This window comes from Hylobates moloch, unplaced genomic scaffold (genome assembly GCF_009828535.3).
Source record: "Hylobates moloch isolate HMO894 unplaced genomic scaffold, HMol_V3 SCAFFOLD_11, whole genome shotgun sequence".
In the NCBI taxonomy this organism is placed as follows: domain Eukaryota; kingdom Metazoa; phylum Chordata; class Mammalia; order Primates; family Hylobatidae; genus Hylobates; species Hylobates moloch.
The window spans coordinates 16,243,008-16,267,605 of NW_026652286.1; the positions used below are offsets into that span (position 1 = coordinate 16,243,008).

The 24,598-nt window shown below is 36.4% G+C and overlaps 2 protein-coding genes across 8 annotated transcripts in view; one reads left to right on the plus strand and one right to left on the minus strand.

The window, feature by feature from the left end:
- IMMP1L (inner mitochondrial membrane peptidase subunit 1) overlaps nt 1-24,598 on the plus strand; it is a 90,793-nt gene that overhangs the window by 56,742 nt on the left and 9,453 nt on the right. For all 4 annotated transcript variants that reach the window (XM_032166354.2, XM_058424542.1, XM_058424541.1 and 1 more), the window contains one exon: nt 6,269-6,395. In XM_032166354.2, coding sequence (XP_032022245.1) covers nt 6,269-6,395 — 127 coding nt within the window. The remainder of the gene's footprint in view (nt 1-6,268; nt 6,396-24,598) is intronic.
- The window catches only part of DNAJC24 (DnaJ heat shock protein family (Hsp40) member C24), an 83,920-nt gene continuing 67,315 nt past the window's right edge, over nt 7,994-24,598 (minus strand). Inside the window, exon 4 of one of the 4 annotated variants that reach the window (XM_058424546.1) lies at nt 7,994-8,356. In XM_058424546.1, coding sequence (XP_058280529.1) covers nt 8,168-8,356 — 189 coding nt within the window. In that variant the 3' untranslated portion in view covers nt 7,994-8,167. The remainder of the gene's footprint in view (nt 8,357-24,598) is intronic. The other 3 variants (XM_058424543.1, XM_058424544.1, XR_009208788.1) reach the window with 3 other exon arrangements.

Consider the following 24,598-nt stretch of genomic DNA (forward strand, 5'->3'; position numbering starts at 1 on the left):
GTGTCTCTATTTCCTTCAGTTCTGCTCTGATTTTAGTTATTTCTAGCCTTCTGCTAGCTTTTGAATGTGTTTGCTCTTGCTTTTCTAGTTCTTTTAATTGTGATGTTAGGGTGTCAATTTTGGATCTTTCCTGCTTTCACTTGTGGGCATTTAGTGCTATAAATTTCCCTCTACACACGGCTTTGAATGTCTCCCAGAGATTCTGGTATGTTGTGTCTTTGTTCTCGTTGGTTTCAAAGAACATCTTTATTTCTGCCTTCATTTCATTATGTACCCTATAGTCATTCAGGAGCAGGTTGTTCAGTTTCCATGTAGTTGAGTGGTTTTGAGTGAGTTTCTTAATCCTGAGTTCTAGTTTGATTGCACTGTGGTCTGAGAGACAGTTTGTTATAATTTCTGTTCTTTTACATTTGCTGAGGAGAGCTTTACTTCCAACTATGTGGTCAATTTTGGAATAGGTGTGGTGTGGTGCTGAAAAAAATGTATATTCTGTTGACTTGGGGTGGAGAGTTCTGTAGATGTCTATTAGGCCTACTTTATGTAGAGCTGAGTTCAATTCCTGGATATCCTTGTTAACTTTCTGTCTCGTTGATCTGTCTAATGCTGACAGTGGGGTGTTAAAATCTCCCATTATTATTGTGTGGGAGTTTAAGTCCCTTTGTAGGTCACTGAGGACTTGCTTTATGAATCTGGGTGCTCCTGTGTTGGGTGCATATATATTTAGGATAGTTAGCTCTTCTTGTTGAATTGATCCCTTTACCATTATGTAATGGCCTTCTTTGTCTCTTTTGATCTTTGTTGGTTTAAAGTCTATTTTATCAGAGACTAGGATTGCAACCCCTGCCTTTTTTTGTTTTCCAGTTGCTTGATAGATCTTCCTCCATCCCTTTATTTTGAGTCTATGTGTGTCTCTGCACGTGAGATGGGTTTCCTGAATACAGCACACTGATGGGTCCTGACTCCTTATCCAGTTTGCCAGTCTGTGTCTTTTGATTGGAGCATTTAGCCCATTTACATTTAACGTTAATATTGTTATGTGTGAATCTGATCCTGTCATTATGATGTTAGTTGGTTATTTTGCTCGTTAGTTGCTATAGTTTCTTCCTAGCCTCGATGGTCTTTACAATTTAGCATGTTTTTGCAGTGGCTGGTACCGGTTGTTCCTTTCCATGTTTAGTGCTTCCTTCAGGAGCTCTTTTAGGGCAGGCCTGGTGGTGACAAAATCACTCAGCGTTTGCTTGTCTGTAAAGTATTTTATTTCTCCTTCACTTATGAAGCTTAGTTTGGCGGGATAGGAAATTCTGGGTTGAAAATTCTTTTCTTTAAGAATGTTGAATATCGGCCCCCACTCTCTTCTGGCTTGTAGAGTTTCTGCTGAGAGATCAGCTGTTAGTCTGATGGGCTTCCCTTTGTGGGTAACCCGACCTTTCTCTCTGGCTGCCCTTAACATTTTTTCCTTCATTTCAACTTTGGTGAATCTGACAATTATGTGTCTTGGAGTTGCCCTTCTCGAGGAGTATCTTTGTGGCGTTCTCTGTATTTCCTGAATCTGAATGCTGGCCTGCCTTGCTAGATTGGGGAAGTTCTCCTGGATAATATCTTGCAGAGTGTTTTCCAACTTGGTTCCATTCTCCCCGTCATTTTCAGGTACACCAATCAGACGTAGGTTTGGTCTTTTCACATAGTCCCAAATTTCTTGGAGGCTTTGTTCATTTCTTTTTATATTCTTTTTTCTCTAAACTTCCCTTCTCTCTTCATTTCATTCATTTCATCTTCCATCAGCGATACCCTTTCTTCCAGTTGATCGCATCTGCTACTGAGGCTTCTGCAATCTTCGCGTAGTTCTCGAAACTTGGCTTTCAGCTCCATCAGCTCCTTTAAGCCCTTCTCTCCATTGGTTATTCTAGTTATCCATCCTTCTAATTTTTTTTCAAAGTTTTTAACTTCTTTGCTATTGTTTTGAATTTCCTCTCGTAGCTCAGAGTAGTTTGATCGTCTGAAGCCTTCTTCTCTCAACTCATCAAAGTCATCCTCCATCCAGCTTTGTTCCGTTGCTGGTGAGGAACTGCGTTCCTTTGGAGGAGGAGAGGTGCTCTGTTTTTTAGAGTTTTCAGTTTTTCTGCTCTGTTTTTTCCCCATCTTTGTGGTTTTATCTACTTTTTTGTCTTTGATGATGGTGATGTACAGATGGGTTTTTGGTGTTGATGTCCTTTCTGTTTGTTAGTTTTCCTTCTATCAGACAGGACCCTCAGCTGCAGGTCTGTTGGAGTTTACTAGAGGTCCACTCCAGACCCTGTTTGGCTGGGTGTCAGCAGCGGTGGCTGCAGAACAGCGGGTTTTCGTGAGACCACAAATGCAGCTGTCTGATAGTTCCTCTGAAAGTTTTGTCTCAGAGGAGTACCCGGTTGAATGAGGTGTCAGTCTGACCCTACTGGGGGGGTGCCTCCCAGTTAGGCTGCTCAGGGGTGAGGGACCCACTTTAGGAGGCAGTCTGTCCGTTCTCAGATCTCCAGCTGTGTGCTGGGAGAACCACTACTCTCTTCAAAGCTGTCAGTCAGACAGGGACATTTAAGTCTGTGGAGGTTCTTGCTCAGTTTTTGTTTGTCTGTGCCCTGACCCCAGAGGTGGAGCCTACAGAGGCAGGCAGGCCTCCTTGAGCTGTGGTGGGCTCCACCCAGTTCGAGCTTCCTGGCTGCTTTGTTTACCTAAGCAAGCCTGGGCAATGGCGGGCGCCCCTCCTCCAGCCTCGCTGCCGCCTTGCAGCTTGATCTCAGACTGCTGTGCTAGCAATCAGCGAGACTCTGTGGGCATAGGACCCTCCGAGCCAGGTGCGGGACACAATCTCCTAGTGTGCTGTTTTCCAGGCCCACTGGAAAAGCGCAGTATTAGGATGGGACTGACCCGATATTCCAGGTGCCGTCTGTTTCCCCTTTCTTTGACTAGGAAAGGGAACTCCCTGACCCCTTGCGCTTCCCGAGTGAGGCAATGCCTCGCCCTGCTTCGGCTCGCGCACAGTGCACTTCACCGACTGTCCTGCACCCGCTGTTAGGCACTCCCTAGTGAGATGAAACCAGTACCTCAAGCAGAAATGCAGAAATCACCGTCTTCTGTGTCGCTGGGGCTGGGAGCTGGAGACCGGAGCTGTTCCTATTCGGCCATCTTGGCTCCACCCTAATATATTTTCTAAAGAGCACCTCTCTGATACCCTAAAATTTTGAGTCCATTCGTTTTTTATAGTTCTGAAAAAAATCTATGCCTGCTTTCATTTCAGTAAGCTACAAATTTGATTCCCTTGAGCTAGTGTTTAGTTTATGGCATATTAAGCAGGTTTAGGCACTTCTCTTTCACTATTCACCTTTGCTATAACCTATTTCACATTACTGAAAATTGTTAAGAATACATTTCTTCACATTTACTGATCTTTCACCAGCCTTAGATTCTGCAGATAGAAACTCCCTTGGTCAACCTGTATGGTTTGGCATGCTCCCTAGGTAATTCTTCAAATCTTTTACCCATAACAACTTCTATATACTTAATTGTAGATATAGGAATTATAAAATAAAACTTATATAATAGATTGTGTTGTTGCTCCCTTTTCTTTTTAACTTACATCAAATTATCCTTATATAGCCTTTGTATTAACTGGAGACCTAGCCTCACCGTAGCATGAAACCAAGCATCTGTGTTCCATGCCAGTGACTTAATTTTATTCACAATAATCCTTGGGCATTCTGAATGAGGAGCTGAACTTGTTGGCTGAATAGTTTTTGAATACACAGCTTGATATTTTTAAAAAAATTACTCGTTGCATTCAGATAAGTGAAAGAAATAACCACATTCAGTAAATGAATTCAGATTCTTTGAGGATCTTATTTTGTACCCTATTCATCCAGGTTACAGGACAGCTCAAAATCTGGCATTTATGAGATATACCAAAGTAACTTTTAGAGCCAAGGTAGCCAGCTGGTAACTTTTACTTAAGAAATATTACTGTCCTGAGTATTCTCTTTCTTTTACCCACAGCACAGAACTCAAGATTTCAGGGGAATCTTTGACCCCTGGCAAGGTGTCCTGTTGTTGGCTGCCTGTTTCTAAATGTAAAATAATCTTTCATTTAGGCAAGAATAAAAGTTTGCATATCTAGTATCTAAAGCACATGGATGTCTCTTCAGTCAACTGCACAGAACACTCAACCTTGAGACAGTCAGATTTTTACTACTGCTTATTCTTTCAACAAATAGTAGTGAGCACCTAATTTATAAGATGTACCATACATTATAGAGAATGTTAAGATTAATGAGATAATTGACACTAGTTTTCAAAAGCTTACTGTGTAGTAGAATAATTAGGATGTTTATAAATATAAATGAGAAAATTTTTAATAAGCTTCCTTTTAAAACTATTTGAAGGAGTTGAGAATCCAAGGGATATGTACTTTGATCTAAACGCTATGCATATATCTAGTTAGACTACCAGAAATAAAGTTTATTTAATACTACTTTCTACAAAACAGCACAACTGAATTATGATTTCTATGTTGCCATTCGAGTGCAAAGTTTGTTTTAAGGGTCATATTGATTATTTGATCAAAGAACTTAAGCTTCATTAAACACCCATGGAAAAACGTCTCTTCCTCCAAAGCTACCCAAAATCAACTTTGATGGCGTGTTACAATCTTTGCAAATTTGTTCATCTGAACAGATCCACTGACATGGTTCTAGTTGGTTAGAAAGAAAATACCTTTATTCTGTTTTCAAAAGAAGGCAACACTATGTTGCCTCCAAATTATAGAATGTAATGATTTGCTACCTTTCAACTCTTACCAAGAATAGCCTCAAGAGATCATCATTGTAAATACTATTTCTGCACTCTCTGTAAAATTTCTGATAAAGATGGTATCTTTTATTCTCTTATATAAGAATGTTTCTTGTGAATTTCTCTTTTGATTTAGTTGTTAGGGAAAATTTTGTCTTACCTCCCAAGCTAAATGTTATTTTATTAATTAACGATTTCCATGTAACCGGTCTTAATTTCTTCTGACTTGGCTCTCAAAGAGTTTAGAACCCCTTTTAATGCGTCTATAGAGCAGTTATTAGGTTTCTGATTTCATCATCATTTTCCTTTTATTCTTATGACTTTTAATATTATTTTGACGTATGCTTCATTAAACCGTTTCTGGAACTAGGTACAATTAATAAGCAAATATGTTAAATCCTTTTAAACGTGTGTCAACAGAATTCACATATTGCTCGTTTTATGCAGAAAGAGTATTGTGTTCTGTTTGACTGTGGTCATTAGTCCTATGTTCTGTCTTCTTCCTTTTCACTTTTTAGGATCTTTCTTATTTTTTATTACCAGATAGGTTGTCAGTTCTTCCATAAATCATGTCTTCTGTATGTAATCAGACCCTTATTGGTTTTATATGTTTGATATCTCATTTTATTTTTCAGAGTGTATATTTAGGCAGCTTTTAGCATTTTATTTTGTTGTATCTTTTGATTTTTTTTCTCAAATATAAGTTCTTTTGATATGGGTTATAGGACTTACATGCTATCATTCCTCAATTATTTGAGTTCTAGGGAAACATGGATGATGTTTTTACCTTTTTAGTGTGCTCTAGAGTCAATCAGTGCTACTGGCTGGACCGCAATATTTATTTACTTAATTTGTTAGTATTTATATAGAATTGTGTGGAGGGTTTTTTTTTTTCTTTTTTGGTTCGTTTGGGGTTTTTCTTGGTTTGTTTTGTGTGTGTGTGTGTTTTTTTTTTTTTTTTTTGGAGACATGGTGTCAGTCTGTTGCCCATGGTGGCACGATCTTAGCTCACTGCAGCCATGAACTCCTGGCTTCAAGCAATCCTCTTGCCGTATCCTCCCAAAGTGCTGAGATTATAGTTGTGAGCCACTGTACCCGGCCTATATAGAATTGTTTTTCCACAATTTTGGTTCTAAGAATTTGGACACAGGAGTAAAGCATACTGGATACAATGCAAAAAGATAATTCTTATAGAATTATCTGAAAGTTTAGAATCTTCTGAAATTATCAGAAATTTTAGATAGCCTTTTTATCACTCTTATTGTTGGATTCTCACCCAAAGTATTCAGTCACAAAGGTTCTCAAACCCAGTAAATGTATGGAAGAGTCAGTATATGAGAGGATAAAGGTTATGGCTTTGTTTAAGTTGTCTTATAAAAGTATTAAAGCAGTGTCATGCATGTGTTTTTGCTTAATAAATAATACAGACATTTCTTTGACTTTTTCCCCTCAGAGGTGACATTGTGATTGCAAAAAGCCCAAGTGATCCAAAATCAAATATTTGTAAAAGAGTAATTGGTTTGGAAGGAGACAAAATCCTCACCACTAGTCCATCAGATTTCTTTAAAAGCCATAGTTATGTAAGTAACATTTCAATTATGTTATTTTTGGTGTCATAATTGATTAACATTAACTGAATGCTGACAAAAGAAAATAATATTTATTCATATTTTGAATGTAAGAAAAAAATGCATCAGTAGAATTTAAATGTTTATATCAAGAACAATTCAGCCATTATATTTCATATATTTTAGTTACTTTTAAAACCCTACATAAACACCTTAGTAATAATTGTTACAGGCAAAATTTACCAGTGGATGTTAAAATTATTGGACAAAAGTTTGAGGAGAAATAGAATTTTGCATAATCTGAAAGTATCTCTCCCAAAATATTTATTACAAAGGGAAAAAACCTTAGAGGTGAAACCTGTCAGGCACCACTTTAACTGAGTTATCTTCAGCATCATAACATGACATATCAACATAATGTAGCCTCTGGATTGAAGCACCAAGAAGGGCACTTGTAGGAAAAAAAAGTTACAACCTCAGTCTACTCATGAGAAAACATAAGACAATATCAAATTGAGGGTCATTCTACAATATAACTGACCAATACTCTTCAAAAATGTCAAGGTCATAAAAAACATGGAAAGATTGAGGCCCTGTCATTGATTGGAGCAGACAAAGGAGACATGATAACTAAATGCATTTGGGATCCTGGCTTAGAAAGATTTTCCACCATTAGTGGGAAGTCTGACAAAATCAAATAAACCCTATGGTTTATTTTTTTAACATCCTATTTAAATTTTGATAATCGAAATTCTGTTTATTGAAATTGTATACAACCACCTTGCCTGTACAGCTAGAAAAAGTGCAAGAACAGTAAAATGGAAGAATGAAAAGTAGATAGAATGTGTTAGCTCCTTTCACCAATCACATGGCTTCTGTAACAGAGCTTATGGGGAAAAGGTGGCCTTTTGTTTACTCATCATATGCTCTTCTTACTTTAATAATTATAGCTTAATTTTCTACTTTACTGTAAATCTTCTGTGTCACTATCAAATTATTAATGCAGCTGTTTGTTAACTAACATTATCTCTGTATTCATCCTCAATGTAAACACATAATTGAATAATTACAATGTCATCGTAAATTTATTTTGAACCATAATAGCCTCTGGTTGCCCTATAAGTAAGTTTGACTTTTAAATAATCAATCTTATTTATTTACCATTTGTAATAGACTATGGTTCAGCTGTACAAGTGTTCTTGATATTTATTACTACAATGCTAAATACACAGTAATTGTTAACTTATGGTGATAACAGTGTTAAAGATGATAGTGTGCTGTCAGGTAACATATTTTTCTACTATTGCTTTCATCATGGACACTGTATCCTCTTCTCCTTAAAAAACGTTGATTTTCCATTTAGTTTCACCTTCATATGACTATTAGCATTTCCTGAGATATTCTAGTCACTTCTAAATTACTTCAGCATCATGTGTGTACTTGAAACCAGAAATGATATCAACAGACAGAACAAATAAATAGCATCTTCTATGTATTTAAATACCAAATCATCGTTGTTGATTTCTTTTTAAGAGTTATTACAGGAGGATGTCTGTACAAAAGGATTCAGATAAAGTCTCTGCTAAGTAATCAGAGAAGATAACCAGCATTGTAAGATGTAAATTTTTTAAATCTTCTATTCAAGGAAAATATTCATTGAATTTTGTTTTTATTTTTAATTGACACATAATAATCGTACATTATTTATGGGGTATAGTGTGATGTTTCAATAAGAATATACATTGTATAAAAATGAAGTTAGGATATTTACCATATCCATCATCTTATGTATTTTTTATTTCCTTGTAGTGAGAACATTCAAAATCCTCTTTCAGTTTTTTTTTTTTTTTTTTGACATGGTCTTGCTCTGTTGCCCAAGCTGGAGTGCAGTGGCACGATCTCAGTTCACTGCAGCCTCCTCCTCCAGGGCTCAGATGCTCCTCCCACATCAGCCTTCTGAGTAGCTCCTTCAGCTGTTTTGAAATACACAACACAATATTGTTAACCATAATCACCCTACTGTGTGGTAGAACACCAGTAGGGTGTTCTATTACCAAGTTTTTATATGTTTGATAAATGTACAAATTATATGACATTGCCATTTTGTTCCAGGTGTATTCCATTCACTTTTGTTGGACAAATTTATAAGTATACAGTACATCATTCTAATAATCTTGGTCAGCACTTATTTTGTGCTTCCTCCATACTGTTGAGAATCTTTTCAAAGGTTAACTTATTTAATTATCACAACAGCAACCCGATGAGTAGGTAATAGTACTTTACTGATAGGTAATCTAAAGAAGGAGGCTAAATAAATTGCCTAATTTCAAACAGTGAGAGGAAGAATTAGGATTGAAACACATATAGTGGCTTCAGAATCTGTAACCCTCACGATGCCACTACTACTTCTTTCAGAATACCCTTTGCCTATCTATTCTGTTCCCATCTCATCAAATTATACTTACTTTAAAATGTATTTGTCTCTTATTTTTTAAAAAACACAGGGAAGTATTTCTGATCAGGGGCAGTATTGGTTCTGAAAGAGAAGCCAGTGTTTTTGAGAGTTTCTCCCTTGCCAGTTTTTCTACGCTGGGTTAAAGTCCTAAGAATTGTGTAGCTATTACAGAACCGCTTTAGCAAATGTGTTCCATTAATCAAGGTGATTTATAACAAAATTTCATTGAAGTTTGAAGTGCTCTGAAAACATAGCCAAAATGTTCGCAGGGTCTACCCCTCTCGTGTGTCCCTTTTTTTATCTATCTCAGAAGCACACTGATGCAATATTTTATGAAATGAGTTTCTTCCCCTTACCTCTGCATCCTCTAAGAAAAATCATTGTTGTTTATAAGATGAAGATACTGCTATTCATATCTTGATTGCGCTGCTTAATAAAATGAACAATATTAAAATATTTTGAATTCCAGGCAAAAAAAGTTTATTCTTGTATATAGGTGCTTCAGAAAGCAAAACACCAAAATTGTTCATTGGAACCTAGCCTGTAGAGTTTAGCATATCAAAGAAATAGCATTGTTTGTAGGTTGGCAGAAAAGAACATAAACAAATCACTGGTTAAGTGATGTAGTGATGTGGGATCATTTTATTCTTTCCAGAGTTCTTTTTTGTTTGTTTGTTTTCCATTCCAGAGTTTTAAAAGACCACATGGCAAGCAACGCTTATGAATCAGCTTTATTTTTTACTGTTAGGTATTTGGAAACTAAGCAGTCCCTATTAAGATGCTGTTGCTGGCCGGCCGCGGTGGCTCACGCCTGTAATCCCAGCACTTTGAGAGGCCAAGGCGGGCAGATCGCCTGAGGTCAGGAGTTTGAGACCAGCCTGCCCAGCATGGCGAAACCCCGTCTCTGCTAAAAATACAAAAAATTAGCCAGGCGTGGTGGCAGGCGCCTGTCATCTCAGCTACTTGGGAGGCTGAGGCAGGAGAATTGCTTCAACCCAGGAGGCGGAGGTTGCAGTGAGTCGAGATCGCGCCACTGCACTGCAGCCTAGGCAACAAGAGCGAAACTCCGTCTCAAGAAAAGAAAAAAAAAAAGATGCTGTTTGCTTTGCTTATTTTGAAGGTACTGAAGCCAATAATTCTTTCCTGGGGTTATGTATGAACTGAGCATTGGCTACTGTAAAGATATGAGATTAATTTGTGACTCTCAAAAGAAACAAATTGTCATGAGCTCAAACATCTTATCTTGCCTTTCTGTATATTCTACAGGAATTCCTCAGTTTGCTGCTAGAAGCCACTGCTTTATCAGAAAAAATAATATAGTTGGAAGTAGGAGCATGTAGCAAATAAGAAATAAATAAAATCAGTTGCCATTCTCCTATTGGTTTGCACAGCAGGCAAAATGCAAAGTAAACCTCTATTTAATTCCCTCAGGGAATGTAGCGCCAGGGCTCAGAAATACACTAAAATTTTGTTATAAAGCCAATTAAAAGAAGAAGAAAACCACTTCATAATGTTTACTAGTATAATATTGTGTGATAATCCAGGACTATGCTTTTAATCCATGGGGTAACTGGAATAGTTAGGCATTTTGAAATATAGTAAATTCCTATCAACAAACGTGTTGTAAAATCTGCATCTAAACAAACTCCCCTGACACCACATCCTCCTATAGGGAAGAGTTGTGTATAGTTACTCCACTCTGAGCTTCATACTATTTTTTCGAACTCATTCCAGTTAGACTTTGGTCTCCACCACTTCATTGATGGTTCTTGTCAAAGTCCCTAATGACTTCTCTTGTTGTCTCTCCAGTGATCAACTCTCAGTCCTCATCATACTCGACCTATTGTTAGTATTCGAAATAGTTGTTCTCAAAACCTGGTTTCACTTAGTTTTTGGGACACTGCTTTTTCTAGGCTTTTTTCCTATCTTTCTTCTGAATTTCCTTTACTGGTTCCTCCTCATATCCAAACATTGGAATGACCTTCAAACCCTGGAGTTAACTAAAGGTTCATATTTTAAACTTCTGTTGTTTATCTACATTTGTACTTTAGCTGACTTCATCCTGTCTCATGGTTTTATGTACAGTACTTTTTAACTTACTCTCAAATTTATATCAAGTATAACCTCTTCCCTGAACTCCAGAATCATGTCTAATTGTCTAATATCTTCACTTTAATGAATAATGGTCATCTCAGACTTACTGTATCCAAAGCTAAAATCCTGATTTTCTTTCCCAAAATGGCTCCTTCCATACACTTCCCATCACATGGGGAAGGAAACCCCATGCTACTTGTTCAGGCCACAAACCTTAGAGTTATCCTTACTCTCCTTCTCTTTTACCCTACATCCAATCCCTTAGCAAATCATGATTATACCTTCTATATATAACCAGAATCAAACCACGTTTTGCCACTGTCACTGCTACCATCCATTAGTTTGCAAGATAAACTCATCTCTCATTTTGTTGCAATAATTTTTGAACTGTTTTCTTTGCTTATACCCTTCCGATTTTCTGGCTTCTCTACCCTTTCCATTGATACTCTCCACACAGCAGCTAAGGTCATCCTTTTTGATGATGATGCTTTTTAAGAGCAATTATGTTACTCTTCCGCTTAAAGACAACAGTGGCTCCCGATCTCACTTACAGTAAAAGCCATAGGCCTTATGGTGGCCTGCAAGACCCTGCATAATCATTTTCTCTGCTGCCTTTCTCGTAATTACTGTGTCATTGGAACACAATCATGCCCATTCATTTATCTGTTGTCTGTGTTTGCTTTCTCTAAAATGTCAAAGTTGAATAGTTGTGACAGAAACTATATGGCTTGCAATGCCTGGACTATTTCCTATTTGTCCCTTTTCAGAAAAAGTTTGCTGACCCCCTGATCTAGAGCATAAGACTCTTGATGACAGGGACTCATTTTAATCACAGTTGATTTCATATCATTTCAACTGTGATTTGGCAGCTAGTAGATTTTTTAGAATACTTGAAGGGTGGACAGATCTAGATATATATGAATAGGGTGCTAGTTTCTTTTCTACTTCTACTCCTGTTTTTCTACTAGTTTCTACTGCAAACTTGCTCCGAAGTAAATGCATGATGTTACAACTTCTCAGAAGATGTTCATGGAGCCTACCACACTGCTGATCTGGCCAATCTGTGGTCATTCTAGTCTTCATAGACTTGTAAGCTAAGCTATTTCCAATGGTAAGACTACCTGACCACCTTACACAATGGCAGGTGAAAGTTGTAGAAAATATTGGAATGTTCTTCTTACTGTGTACCAGGAGAGCAGAATGCTGATTAAATGTTTCTTTTCCTAAGTGACTGCTATTTAGGACTGCATATTTTTCAGGCCTTTCTTTAAGCAGAATAAAAATTCACCAGGCTGTGAATTATCACTATGGAATACTGAGCTTAGTTAAGATTAAGTTTCCTAAAGGCTCTGAATTGACTTATCACTGTGGAATACTGAACTTAGTTAAGATTAAGTCTCCTAAAGTATTGGGGGAATTGAGGTATGCTGGGCTTACCTTGTTCTCATTTTGAAGGAAGCTTTGGTGCCCCCGAAATGCTATGGTGGTTTTATTACGATGAAAGCTAAGTTGCCCTTGCAACATTCATTGCCTTCTAATTAGGTTGTGTGGTAATAAGAGTTTCTGTGTTTCTGCAGTCATACATGTGCCTTTTGGACATATTTAACTACTATACAGATAATTTATTCTTTTGGTCCTTTTATTGGTTTATTGGCTTAACAATGGGTAAAGTTGTTACCTGGAATTTATAAATTTCTCCTTCTAGGATTTTCTGTGGTTGTTCATTGTAAAATGAAGCATCATTTTTTAAATCTTTCAATTAAAACCTTATTTATTGAATTTTCATGTCTTAACCATAGTAGCTACCCTGTATTGAGAATAGACACATTAATAGAATATGATCATGGAAGTTTCAGTGTATTCTGTGGTTAGTGTGGTTAGTGCATAGCAGTCTTTTGCTATTGTTACAGGAAACAAATCTGTACTTATTAGAAAAATCATGTTTTTACTTGGTTATCTGAGGGCTACCAAAGATATCTGGCTATTTAATTTAAAGGTTTTTGGTTGTCTTTGATACCATAGGTGTCAGCGTTATACACAAAAGGTGAAACACTGTTCACCAAATAATAATCCATTACCACAGCAGAGTGATGGGAGGTGAATAAGGAATGTAGTTATTTCTTACGTTTTTCTTTGTGAATTGTAGAGTATGTTAACAACGTCATCATTATTACTGGCAGAAATGTAAGAAGTAGAGACAATTTTACATTTCAGAAAGAACTGATTAAGTGTTATCAGGATGTACTGGTGGTATAGTGTATTAAAAGGAGAACTTGGAAATGTAACAATATGGCAATAATAAAGCTATTTTGCAGTGTATTAGAAAATATTTAAATAAAACTGATGGACAACCTAAGAAACAATCTTACTAATTAGCATTACAAAATGGTCACTTTATATAGTTAACACTAATAGTCCTTTAATGTGTACTGTGTATTTAGGTTATAGTTCGAATCCCTGAATATTCTAAATGCTGTCTTTGTTTGTTTAAACGTCATTTCCCTTAGCTAAAAGTCAACCATCTGGTCTTCTATTACCACTTGTATTATAAACAGAAAAAAGTACTTCTCTGTAGAGAGAGGAATCATCAGATTGAAAGGGCTTGTGTATTATAAGCTGCTGATATACTAAATCCTTATGTCATTTAAATAGAAGAACTGCCTAATAATGTCACTTATTACAACTAGGGTATCTAAACAAGCGACTTGTTTTTTGCAGACTATAGTGATAAAAACCTGTGCTACACATCCATTTCTCAGCAACGGCTCCTAGGATAATCAATCATGGCATACTGCTAATGCCTTGATTGCAGCTGATATGGAGGAAATATGTTTACTCTTTTGCTAAAGTGAAGTTCACTGCGGAGGTGACGTGACTTTTTCATTCTATAGCTAACACAATTCTGAAGATAAATTTCACTCATTGTTTACAAGTCTGAAGTGTTTTTGTTCAGATGTCAACACTAAAGAATAATCTTTGAGGCTCCTCGACTTAAAGTGTTTTCTGATGTGTTCTCTGAATATTTTCAGAATAATTTGAGCTTAGTTTAACAGTAATATGTAGTTTATAATAATCTTATTTTATAGTAGTATATTTTATTTTCATATGTTTGAAAAGATGTATATATGAAGATCAACATTTCTGTTGAAAGAGTAGCAGGTTGTCCTGAAATTTGTATGTGTTGCTCACCTAGAAATATTTTAACCACTCAAAAGTTAGAAGGTTAGTGCCATTGGTATGAATGTAGAGAGGCAGGATACAGTTGAGTAAAATGAAAATATTATATGTATTTTTATCTGCAAGTTATCTGGGACGTCTGTACTTTAAAGTTGCTTAAAAGTCATTTGCAAAAATTAAAGAACAAAATTGTAACACAGGTGTTCAGTGAAAGCATCTGAACCAGACTCCAAACTCTGTTGGTAGTAAGGAGAATATATTCCAAGTGTGATGTGGCTTCCTAATCTAAAACAATCTTTTTTATTTATTTATTTTTTTCCTTCGGAGACAGATTCTCACTCTGTCGCCCAGGTTGGACTGCAGTGCACAATCTTGGCTCACTGCAACCTCTGCCTTCCAGGTTCAAGCAATTCTCCTGCCTCAGCCTCCTGAGTAGCTGGGACTACAGGCGCTTACCACCAGGCCTGGCTAATTTTTGTATTTTTAGTAGAGGCAGGGTTTCACCATATTGGGCAGGCTGGTCTCGAACTCCTGACCTCAAGTGATCCGCCTGCTTTGGCCTCCCAAAGTGCTGGGATTACAGATGTGAGCCACTGCGCCCGGGTGCTATAACAGTCTTTACTAGGTCTATTGGAAAAACTGCTGTTGAGTAGGTGAAATATATTGAACTCCCTTTTGGAATAAGCAAGTAAATGAAGTTTTGATGTTACCACTTTGGGTAATTAAAATTTGACAGGTTTTTGTGAACAACTTAATCTTAGCCCATAAAAGTATTCTCACCAAACCAAACAATTCTCTACTTAAAACAAGAATGAAAAAAAGGAAAAACAGATACAAAAGCTGGTATGCATATTATAAAATGGCTAAAGATGTTAAATTAGCAAGAAAATATTGGCATTACAAGTTATTGTACTGCCAACCTGGACGTTAGGGTGTTTTCCTCCTGGGACAGAATTTTCATAATTACTTTAAGAAAATGTATAAATCACTTAGTATGGCACAGCTAGTGCTTGTATCCAACTAAACACAAATGCAGAGCTAACAAGAAAAGGAGACTAAGCAGTATTTAACAAAGTACTTACAATTATAGGCAATTTAAAATTATTGGATGCAACTTAAGATTCTCATCTACTTTGTGTACATTATGTATGATTCTTGAAAGCAAGAAGGATTAGAGAAACCTTCTGTTGTCTAAAGAGACTTGAAATTTGACCTGACTTCCCAGTGTAAGGAAAGTCAAAGTAGGTCTAGGGACACAGACTGAGACTGATAATGGACTTCTGACCCCACACCAATCCTAGCACTCACACATCTTCCTTAATGAGGCTGCCTCAGAAGCGGCCAGACCACTGGACTTGGGAGGGGGGACATCTAAGGGTAGACTGGGAGAGAAGACTTAAATAGCTTTCAGGAGGCTATAGGAGTATACAAAATTTGCCAGACATTAACCTCTCAACTTTCTTTTTTGATGTGTGCATTCATTAATTCCAGACACTTACTGAGCACTTACTTGAGGGCCAGTACACGTTAGGGTAGTCATCTTTACCCCCAGCAACACCAATAGAACTTTCTGAAATAACGGAAATATCCTGTATCTGTGCTGTCCAATATGGTAGCCACTAGGCACACATGGCTGTTGAGCACATGAAGCATGGCTAGTGTGTCTGAGGAACTGAATTCTTAATTTTATGTAAATTTAAAATTTAGATAGCCACATATATGACCAGTGGCTGCCATATTGGACAGTGTAACTTTAGGAGGTTATAGCTAAGTTGGAGGAATAGACGAAATTACAGTATGATATAATAGAATTAGGCACAAGGTGCTGATAAGACACAAGGATATTTATCCAGACTGGGTTAGATGGGATTTTTCCAGAATGGGAAAGTGAAACCTGAGTTGAAGTTTTAAAGGGTAAGTAGGAGTTAGTCAAAGAAAGCAGCATATTCTGAAGGCCTAGAAGTAAGTATAGCATTGTGCTTTTGGGGAACTGCCAAAAGAAAGAGTTCCAGTGTATGGCACATATAGTAGGAGGGATGAGTAGTAAGAAGAGATAAAAATGAAAGGTAGAAGCCAAGCATGGTAGTCTGTTACATGGGAGGATGGCTTGAACCCAGGAGCTCAAAGTCAACCTGAGCAATATAGCAAGAGCCCATCCCTAAAAATAAGAATTAAACAAAGCTCAGTTCCTTTTGTGTTTCAAGCAGGGGAATAACATGATCAGGCTTAGTTTTTATTTAGTTTCTGTGGGGCCATTCTGATGTTAGTGTAGACTATTAGAGGATGGCTAGGATTAGGAGAGCCTGGAGGCAGAGAGACCAGTTAATAGGCTGTGAGTGAGGCATAACTGAGATAATAACATCGAGAATAGAAAGAAGTACAAAGATTGCAGAAAGATTAAGGGAATAATCTAGACAAGATTAGATGCTGGAAGAAAGGGAATTGAAGGGCTTAAAAATGACACCCAAGTTGTTAGTTTTTGCCACAGGGTGGGTGGTACAATAAAATAGGGTTGTTGGGGGAGATGTTAATTTGGGAAATGGGAAGAAGATATATACAATTTTGGACAAGTGTAGAAGTCTACTAATAAGATTAAGGTAGATTATATTTTAAATTAATACTGTGGCAATTAAATTTTATAGCAAGTAGCAAAAAAGTACTGCTTTCCCCAGATGATATCTGGATGCTTTGCGATTCCCTCTTTGATGTCCATAGTCTGTTTTTGTCTCCTAGTCACAACAGTGTTTTGATGCACTTAGCCCTAGATCATTCTTACTTTTTAAAGATCTTCAGCTAGTCTCTTTGTATCATGCATCATCACTAAAAAATGCCGTCTGTCTCGTGCCACTGCACTCCAGCCTGGGCAATAGAGTGAGACTCTGTCTCAAAAAAAAAAAAGTCATCTGTCATCCACCTGCCTAATTTGCAATTTTGTATTCACAAACCTAGATTTTATTCTAAATAATCTGCTGGGTTTAGTACATTAGAGTTGTGTTTTGATGAGTAAAACACAAGCAGGAGAAGTCTCTGTCAAATATATTCAACAATGCCTGTTTTTAAAAAAATGCATCAGTAACATCAAGTACAAAAATACCTACATATTTAATTTTAATCATTTCTTTTTTGAAGTATGGCAACCTTTCTACTGGTAATCTATTTCTAATACCCTTTCAGATATAAATCTGTTTTTCTGGCCAATCTCTATATGAAGCAGCTATGCACAGCAACAACAGGAGATTGAAAAGAGCTACAGAGATTCATCTGTAGCAATAAATCCATATAGGATGAGTTTGGATTTGGGGAAGAATTAAGTGGAGTGCCAGGAATAAAACTTTTGGTGGAAACATATCAGTACATATTGTGTACAGTATGCATCTGATTTACTGTTCAGAACTGTTTTTCTGAGAGCATGAGAAAACTCATTATTGTAATACTTACCACCATTTTCTACTACAGTCTGAAATACCCTTTGTTGAATTAAGTTGGGCTCATCCTTTGGAAGGAAAGCAAGTATATAGATCAAGCTGTATTACAGTGAAAGTGCAGAGATAGTCTTAGAATGAGAATATAAAGTGCTTCTTTTAAATACGAATCTCAAAATAGTAGGTAACATTGTATTTACAAAGAGACAGAGGTAAAAGACTGGGACAATAGTATTGGGAGGTGTGGATAGAAAGGCCTATAAACTGGCTTCAGTCCCAACCCTCTTCTCCATCTCCTACATTCTGACTAGTTGGTAAATGGTTCTGAAGAAGTGGATACTTGATAAGGGCCTAAGCATTCAATATTTAATAAACATTGCTTGATGAGCATGCCCATTTAAGTTCGAGACCAGCATAGTGAAACCCTGTGTCTACTAAAAATACAAAAATTAGCCAGGCGTGGTGGCACACGCCTGTAATCTCAGCTACTCTTGAGGCTGAGGCAGGGGAATTGCTTGAACCCAGGCGGCAGAGGTTGCAGTGAGCCAAGATCATGCCATGGCACTCCAACCTGGGCAACAGAGCAAGACTCTGTCTCAGAAAAAAAAAAAAAAAAAAGAATAGAAATGTTAGTTCTTACTGCTAATCCAGGATGATTTTATCTTAAAAACTGAATTTCATTAAATTAGGTGGCATAATTGATGTGGTACTTACTCATAATTAATGTACATTTTTAATTATATTGGATTCAAGTCAAAGACTTGGGTAACACCAGAGCTATTTAATTGAATATAGTGTAAAAGAAAATAACCAGAAACATAAAATAGCAAAGCACAGTTAACTTTGCAGAGATCTGGGTAGACTGCCTAGGAAACCAGGGACAAAGAAAGCCCAATAGACATAATTCACACTGGTAAATGTGGCAGCTGCTAGTAAGTGCTCTTACTGCTTCCTGGGTGCCAGGAGTCTTGTTTCATTTGGTTCTCATAGTATTTCTGTAAGGTATTTATTAGTCTCAGTTGTATAGATGAGGTTTAAATAACTTGCCTGAGGTGCTTAACTAGTATGCAAAGCTGTATTTGGAACTCAGGACTATGTGTGACTGAGTGGACTGTATTTTTAACCACTATCCTAAACAACCCACCAGAGGTTACTATTCAGGCTAGATGGAGGTATTGAGAGCTTAGGGAGGAGATGAAAGCTTATCTTGCAGTCGCCACGAGAATGAGCATGTCAAGCCTTAGACTAAGCTTTAAACCTACTCAGCAGGGAGAAGCTCGATAATGAAAGAGAAACTGTTAGTAAAAAGCATACCCCTTACTCAAACCCCAATGCTATAGGTGTAGCCTACTGAAACTTTTGTGTAAATTCCTCTTTGGTGATGACTGGCTATGAATGTAAGGTGGCACCATTTTTAAGGGAGGAAGGGCAATAACAGTTCCCAGCAATGATGTAGATAGGATAGCAATGAGGCTGAATTTTAAAAGGGAGAAAAGGAAGCAGGACCGTATAGAAATAGTACGTATTAAAATAGTCAGTGTATTAACTATTCTGTGCCTGGTCCCTACAATCCCTTTATTATGCATCTAGCATTTGGAAACACTTCTATCAGGACTCCAGATACTCCTCTACCTTAATTAGGTCAGGTAGACAGAATGCGGGCAAGTAGTTAGGGTGAGGAGAATGACACTGAAAATAAGTAAAACTGTTCCTTCAGTTTGCTTTGAGAGATACCCAGAACTGACATTTCAGACACTCGCATTTTTAAAATTAAAGTTTAATGTTTTCTCACCTTTGTGTTCTAAAAGTCTCTTCTATTTATTGTATCTCAGAATTTAATTATTCACTTTTTTACATATGTTTTTGTTTATAGCTTCTGCTGGCACTATAGGAAGGGTAAGCAATGATTTACTGATGGTGCTTCCAATTTTGCTGTTACATGACTCAAACAAATTGGGTTTTATGAGATCTTTTTAGAACAATATTAATAAATTATTCATTTTCAAATATTATCTCTAGTAGTTCGTGTGCATAGGATCTTAATATGGCCACACTTTGGTTACATAAGTCATGATTAAGCAGAATATACAGTGGCCACATAGTAGGTATAGTAACTTGATACTGCTTTTTTGTAAGATAATAAGATAAAAAACAATTACATAGTATTAATTATTGGACTAAAATGACATCTTTTGAATGTACATTCATCATATAGACTTTTTTCATAGGCAAGGGAATTATGCATTTTATAGCCCACTGATTATTCCATTAGACACAAAATAAAATCTTTGAAACACATGCAAAATGAAATACTTTTGAGACTAGAGTATCATTGATCTATCACTGTCATTTGTTTTTACTAAATAGAAGCAAAAAAGACTATCTGATTGCTTTCATAAATGTGTGCTCTTTTTCTTGTACATTACAGGAAAATGAAAAAATCATTAAAAAAAGGATTCTAAAAACTTTGTTCCTCACCTTGCCTCATAATTTTGTTTGTTTCTTTCATGACTATTGTTTTGTTTTCTTTGTGGTCATTTTAGAACCATTAAAGAAGTACGAGCAATAGGTAGGGCCAACGCAAACCCTACCATTGCTGGTTGTAAACTATAAAATATATGGCAAATAAAGTGTTAATTAAAAATCAGTCTGTTCTTAGGATTTTCTGGTTTTTGAAACTTTTGAAGGTCAAACATACAACTATTTTTTAGCCAGAACTTTTCTTAATTAGATGTTATTTGCCTAATCAAATAAATGAATTTGATTACAGTTTAGTAAATGTGTTATTTGATATTGTGGACTCTTTCATCAGATTTCACTTGAATCAAGAAAGGTAACACCTGTGTATTGCCTCACAAAAGCCTCTTTTGTTAAATGGACACCCGCAGGCCATGAGGCAATTACATTTGTTGTTTGTGCTAAAAAGAAGGCACTTAACTAGACCTCAGTAAATATAGCTGAGAACTAGAGGCTTGATTCTTTTGTCCAGCCCTGAGATTAGGTTTTATCATAGCTCAGGAAGTAAACCTCTGACGTAGAAAGGAAAAACAAGAATGATTTAAAGGTCCCTTTAATGCCTTAAAATTTAGCTGTAAAGTTAGCTATATCTGAGATACATGGAGAAATTCAGGTTTGGGCAAAATTAAAAGTTTGTGGCATTCATGAAAACATATATTCATATATTCAGTCTTATGCATTCATTCAAAATGGCATAGCATATTTACAAGAGTACAAAATTAATCCAACTTTAAAGTTTTGATTATGAGACATAATGAACAAAGACATAGAATTAGGGATTTCCATTTTGGGCCATTTGTAAAACATTTACTAAATGTGTTTATTATAGTGGTTTTCAGCCTAAGTTGTAAAGTTATAGCTTTTAAAAAAACACATTTTATTATCTGTCTCTGTGAGCACAAAAAAAGGAAAGAAAAATACATGTTAATCTACCATTTTATCCTGTTCATATTTTATTATTATAATATTGCTATAGAATTCTTTTTTCTGTTATCTGGTTTGAATTTTCAACTTACAACTAGTAGGTTAATCTAACAGACGATAACTGTGTTTAAAGTTAGAAAGAAAATGTTCTGTTCCTTGCCTCATTCCATATCAGAAAAGTCAGCTGTTGTGTTTTAGACCCAAACCAAAAAATGTGTTTTACTGTATGTTTGTTTAAATGTGTTCTTGGCTAGAGTAATATTTTAGTCATCTGTAGATTTGATGACAGTACTATGAAGTAAATGACAAGTCATTTACTTGTACTATACAAAGAAGCATATCCTACTATATGGATTAGAGGTTAGGTTAACTCTTTCCACACTACCAAAGACAAAAAAAAAAAAAAAAAAAAAAAAAAGCCCAACCCCGAAACACCTTTTAAAAAAATTCAACAAGCTCCCCCTAACCTGCATCATGAAGGATGATGCTCCCTTTTTTAAAAGTATGAACATCACCGAAAGGGTTAAGCAGTTTGTATTTTAAGACACACATACACATATATTTCTGTGTATATTATATATGTATACTTTAAGTTACTTAAATAGTATGCACTGGTCATAAAAATGTATATTTTGAAATATATATTTTAAAAATTTTACAATTATACACATTGCCCTGCAACTTATGTTTTCCTCTGGCTATCTAATAGAAATCTTTCCATTATTTATGTATTTATTTTTACTGGCTGTTTACTAATATATAAAAGAAAGATATTCTATTTAACCTCTGCCTACTGAGGAACATTTATACCATTGCCAGTCTTGAGATGCAGAAAATACCATAGTGAATTTCCTTGTTTGTACATAATTGCCTGATGAGTTTGGCAAATCTTTTCCAGAGACTTTGATAGGGAAAAGGTAAAGCAACATAAAGGAGACTCCACTGAAGGGGATGCAAGATGGAGATGCCAAAGCACACTTTACACATCAAAAATTTTAGTCTTCACTGAAATGATTCTCTTTATATTGTTCTAAGTATGCTAAAAAAGTATTTTAAGGCCAGGCGCAGTGGCTCACGACTGTAATCCCAATACTTGGGGAGGCCGAGGCGGGCAGATCACTTGAGGCCAGGAGTTTGAGATCAGCCTGGCCAACATGTTGAAACCCCATCTCTACTAAAAATACAAAAATTAGCTGGGCATGGTGCTGCATGCCTGTAATCCCAGCTACTCAGGAGGCTGAGGCAGGAGAATCGCTTGAGCCCGGGAGGCAGAGGTTGCAGTGAGCCAAGATTGCACCACTGCACTCAAGCTTGGGCAAGAGAGCAACATTTTGTCTCAAAGAAAAAAAATTTTTTTTAAATTATGTAATTTGAACATCTGCTTCTGGCAGTGATGGAATAACTGGTCATGAACTTGCCCTCCTGCCATAAACAACTAGAAAACTGGACAAAAATATGTGAAACTACTGTTTTAATACATTGCATAGCAGGCAGTATGAAACTGATTCTTGAGAGAAAGGAGACAAAGTAAGCCTCTACTTGCCCCAACTTCTGTCTTAAAGCAGTTTTCAGATAACAGTGTCAAGCAAAGCACAGGTGGTCTTGCTGAGTTGAGACAAAGATTGGGGTACAGGTATGCTTAAGTGGTTGGGATTTATAAATCCGACTACCATGGAGCAAAGAGCTAAAGAAAGATCTCCAGAAATCTACGTAGATATTCCCTTGGCTTTTGGGCTCAATACTAAATTGTGCCTGCTTATGGTGAAACTTAAAGAGACTGAGGAATGAATGACTACTGGGGAGCTGTAAGCCAAAAATGTCCCAGAACTCACACAGAGCTGAGAGACATGTGTTCTGACCAGCCAGTGTGGACAGATCTTATTGATATTCAGAACATTCAGTAGAGACTCTGGAAAAATCAAGCCTTAGTAGTAGGACTAAAATAGCCCTTAGAATAAAATGTAAGATAAAGACCTAACCTAGCAGGCTTATAAACAAGGCTTGAAAGGAATAAGGTGACTGCCGCTAACTTAACTACCTCACAGAAACCAGACTCCCTCAACATTCAACACTCTATAAAAACAGACAACAAAATCTACTCAGCAAATGAGTGTCCAGTTTAATCAGAAATTACCAGATATGTGAAGAAGCAGGAAAATGTAACACATAATCAAAAGTAAATCCGTTAAATAGACCCAGAAATGACAGAAATTATGGAATTAGCAGAGAAGCACTCTAAAACACCAATTCTAACTATTTTTGAGGATCTAGAGGAGATGAACATACTGAGGAAATAAATGGTATAAGAAAGAACCAAATGTAATTTTTAGAGCTTAAGAATACATTTGGTGGTCTTTACAGTAGTAGATCAGAAACTACAAAAGATCTGGGAATTTGAAGACAGCAATTAAAAGTATACAAACTGAAGGAAAGGAAAAAGTCTGGAAGAAAAAAAAAATGAGTAACCCATAGGACAGGTCAAGCAGATTAACATGAAGGCTATGGATGCCCCAGGATAGTGGCTAGAAGAGAAGGTGATCTATACATTTTTTTCCAATTTTGTTCAAAATGATAAATCAGAGATCCAAGAAGTACAGAAAGAAGTTCTGGCGAAATACAAAGAAAATCAAACCAGGGAAGACAGAGAAAATCTTAACCAGAGAAAAAATATGTTACATACAACTGAGAACAAGGAGTTTCTGCTGATCTATTATAAAAAACAGCAAGGAAACAAAATGAAATCTTTAAAGTGTTAGGTGGGGAAACACTGTCAATCCAGAATTCTGTATTCACTGATAAGGATGAAAATACACTGTTGGGAAATTCTTTCCTTTCTTACCTTACATGAAGTGGTATAATATGTGAAGATAGTTATACCTTAAGAAAAGGTGGACTGTGATTAATGATGCATATTGTAAACCCTGGAGTAACAACTTCAAGAATAAGATCTGTATTAAATATGGCAACCGAATAAATTAAAAAATTCAGAAAAATCCAATAGAAAGGACGAAAAAAGGAAACAAAAACAGATGCAACAAATACTTCACATCATGCACAGAAGTTATCTCAAAATGGATCACATACCTAAAATCAAAGCTAAAGCTATGAAATTTGTAGAATATAGTATAACATGTTCATAATCTGGGGGCAGGTAAAGATTTATTAGGACACGAAAAGCACGAAACACAATAGGAAAAAAAGTATGAATTGGACCTCAGCAACATTAAAAACTTCTTGTCAAAACATCATTTAAAAAGATGCAGCCTGGGAGAAAATATTTGCAGTCCCATCAAAGGACTTGTATCCATGGTAAATAAAGGACCAGCAAAGGTGCCTACTTTAATTTTAAAAGATCTGTACGTAGAGGTTTTCTTGTTTTATAGAGATCTTGTTAGATTAAAGGTAACATCAGTGATGAAGCCGTTTCCTTGATTTGTGTACTTTACATGAAGTGTTAAGTCTGAGATGTAATTATCCCTTTACTGTAAATGCATGCATGGTCATTAACATGTATAGATTTCAGGTAATGAGGAGTTAGCGTGTCTCTTATTTGAACCTATTTCTTTTTCCTTGACTAAATATCAAATTTAGTACTTCACAGGTTATTTTAAGTATCAAATGAAAGG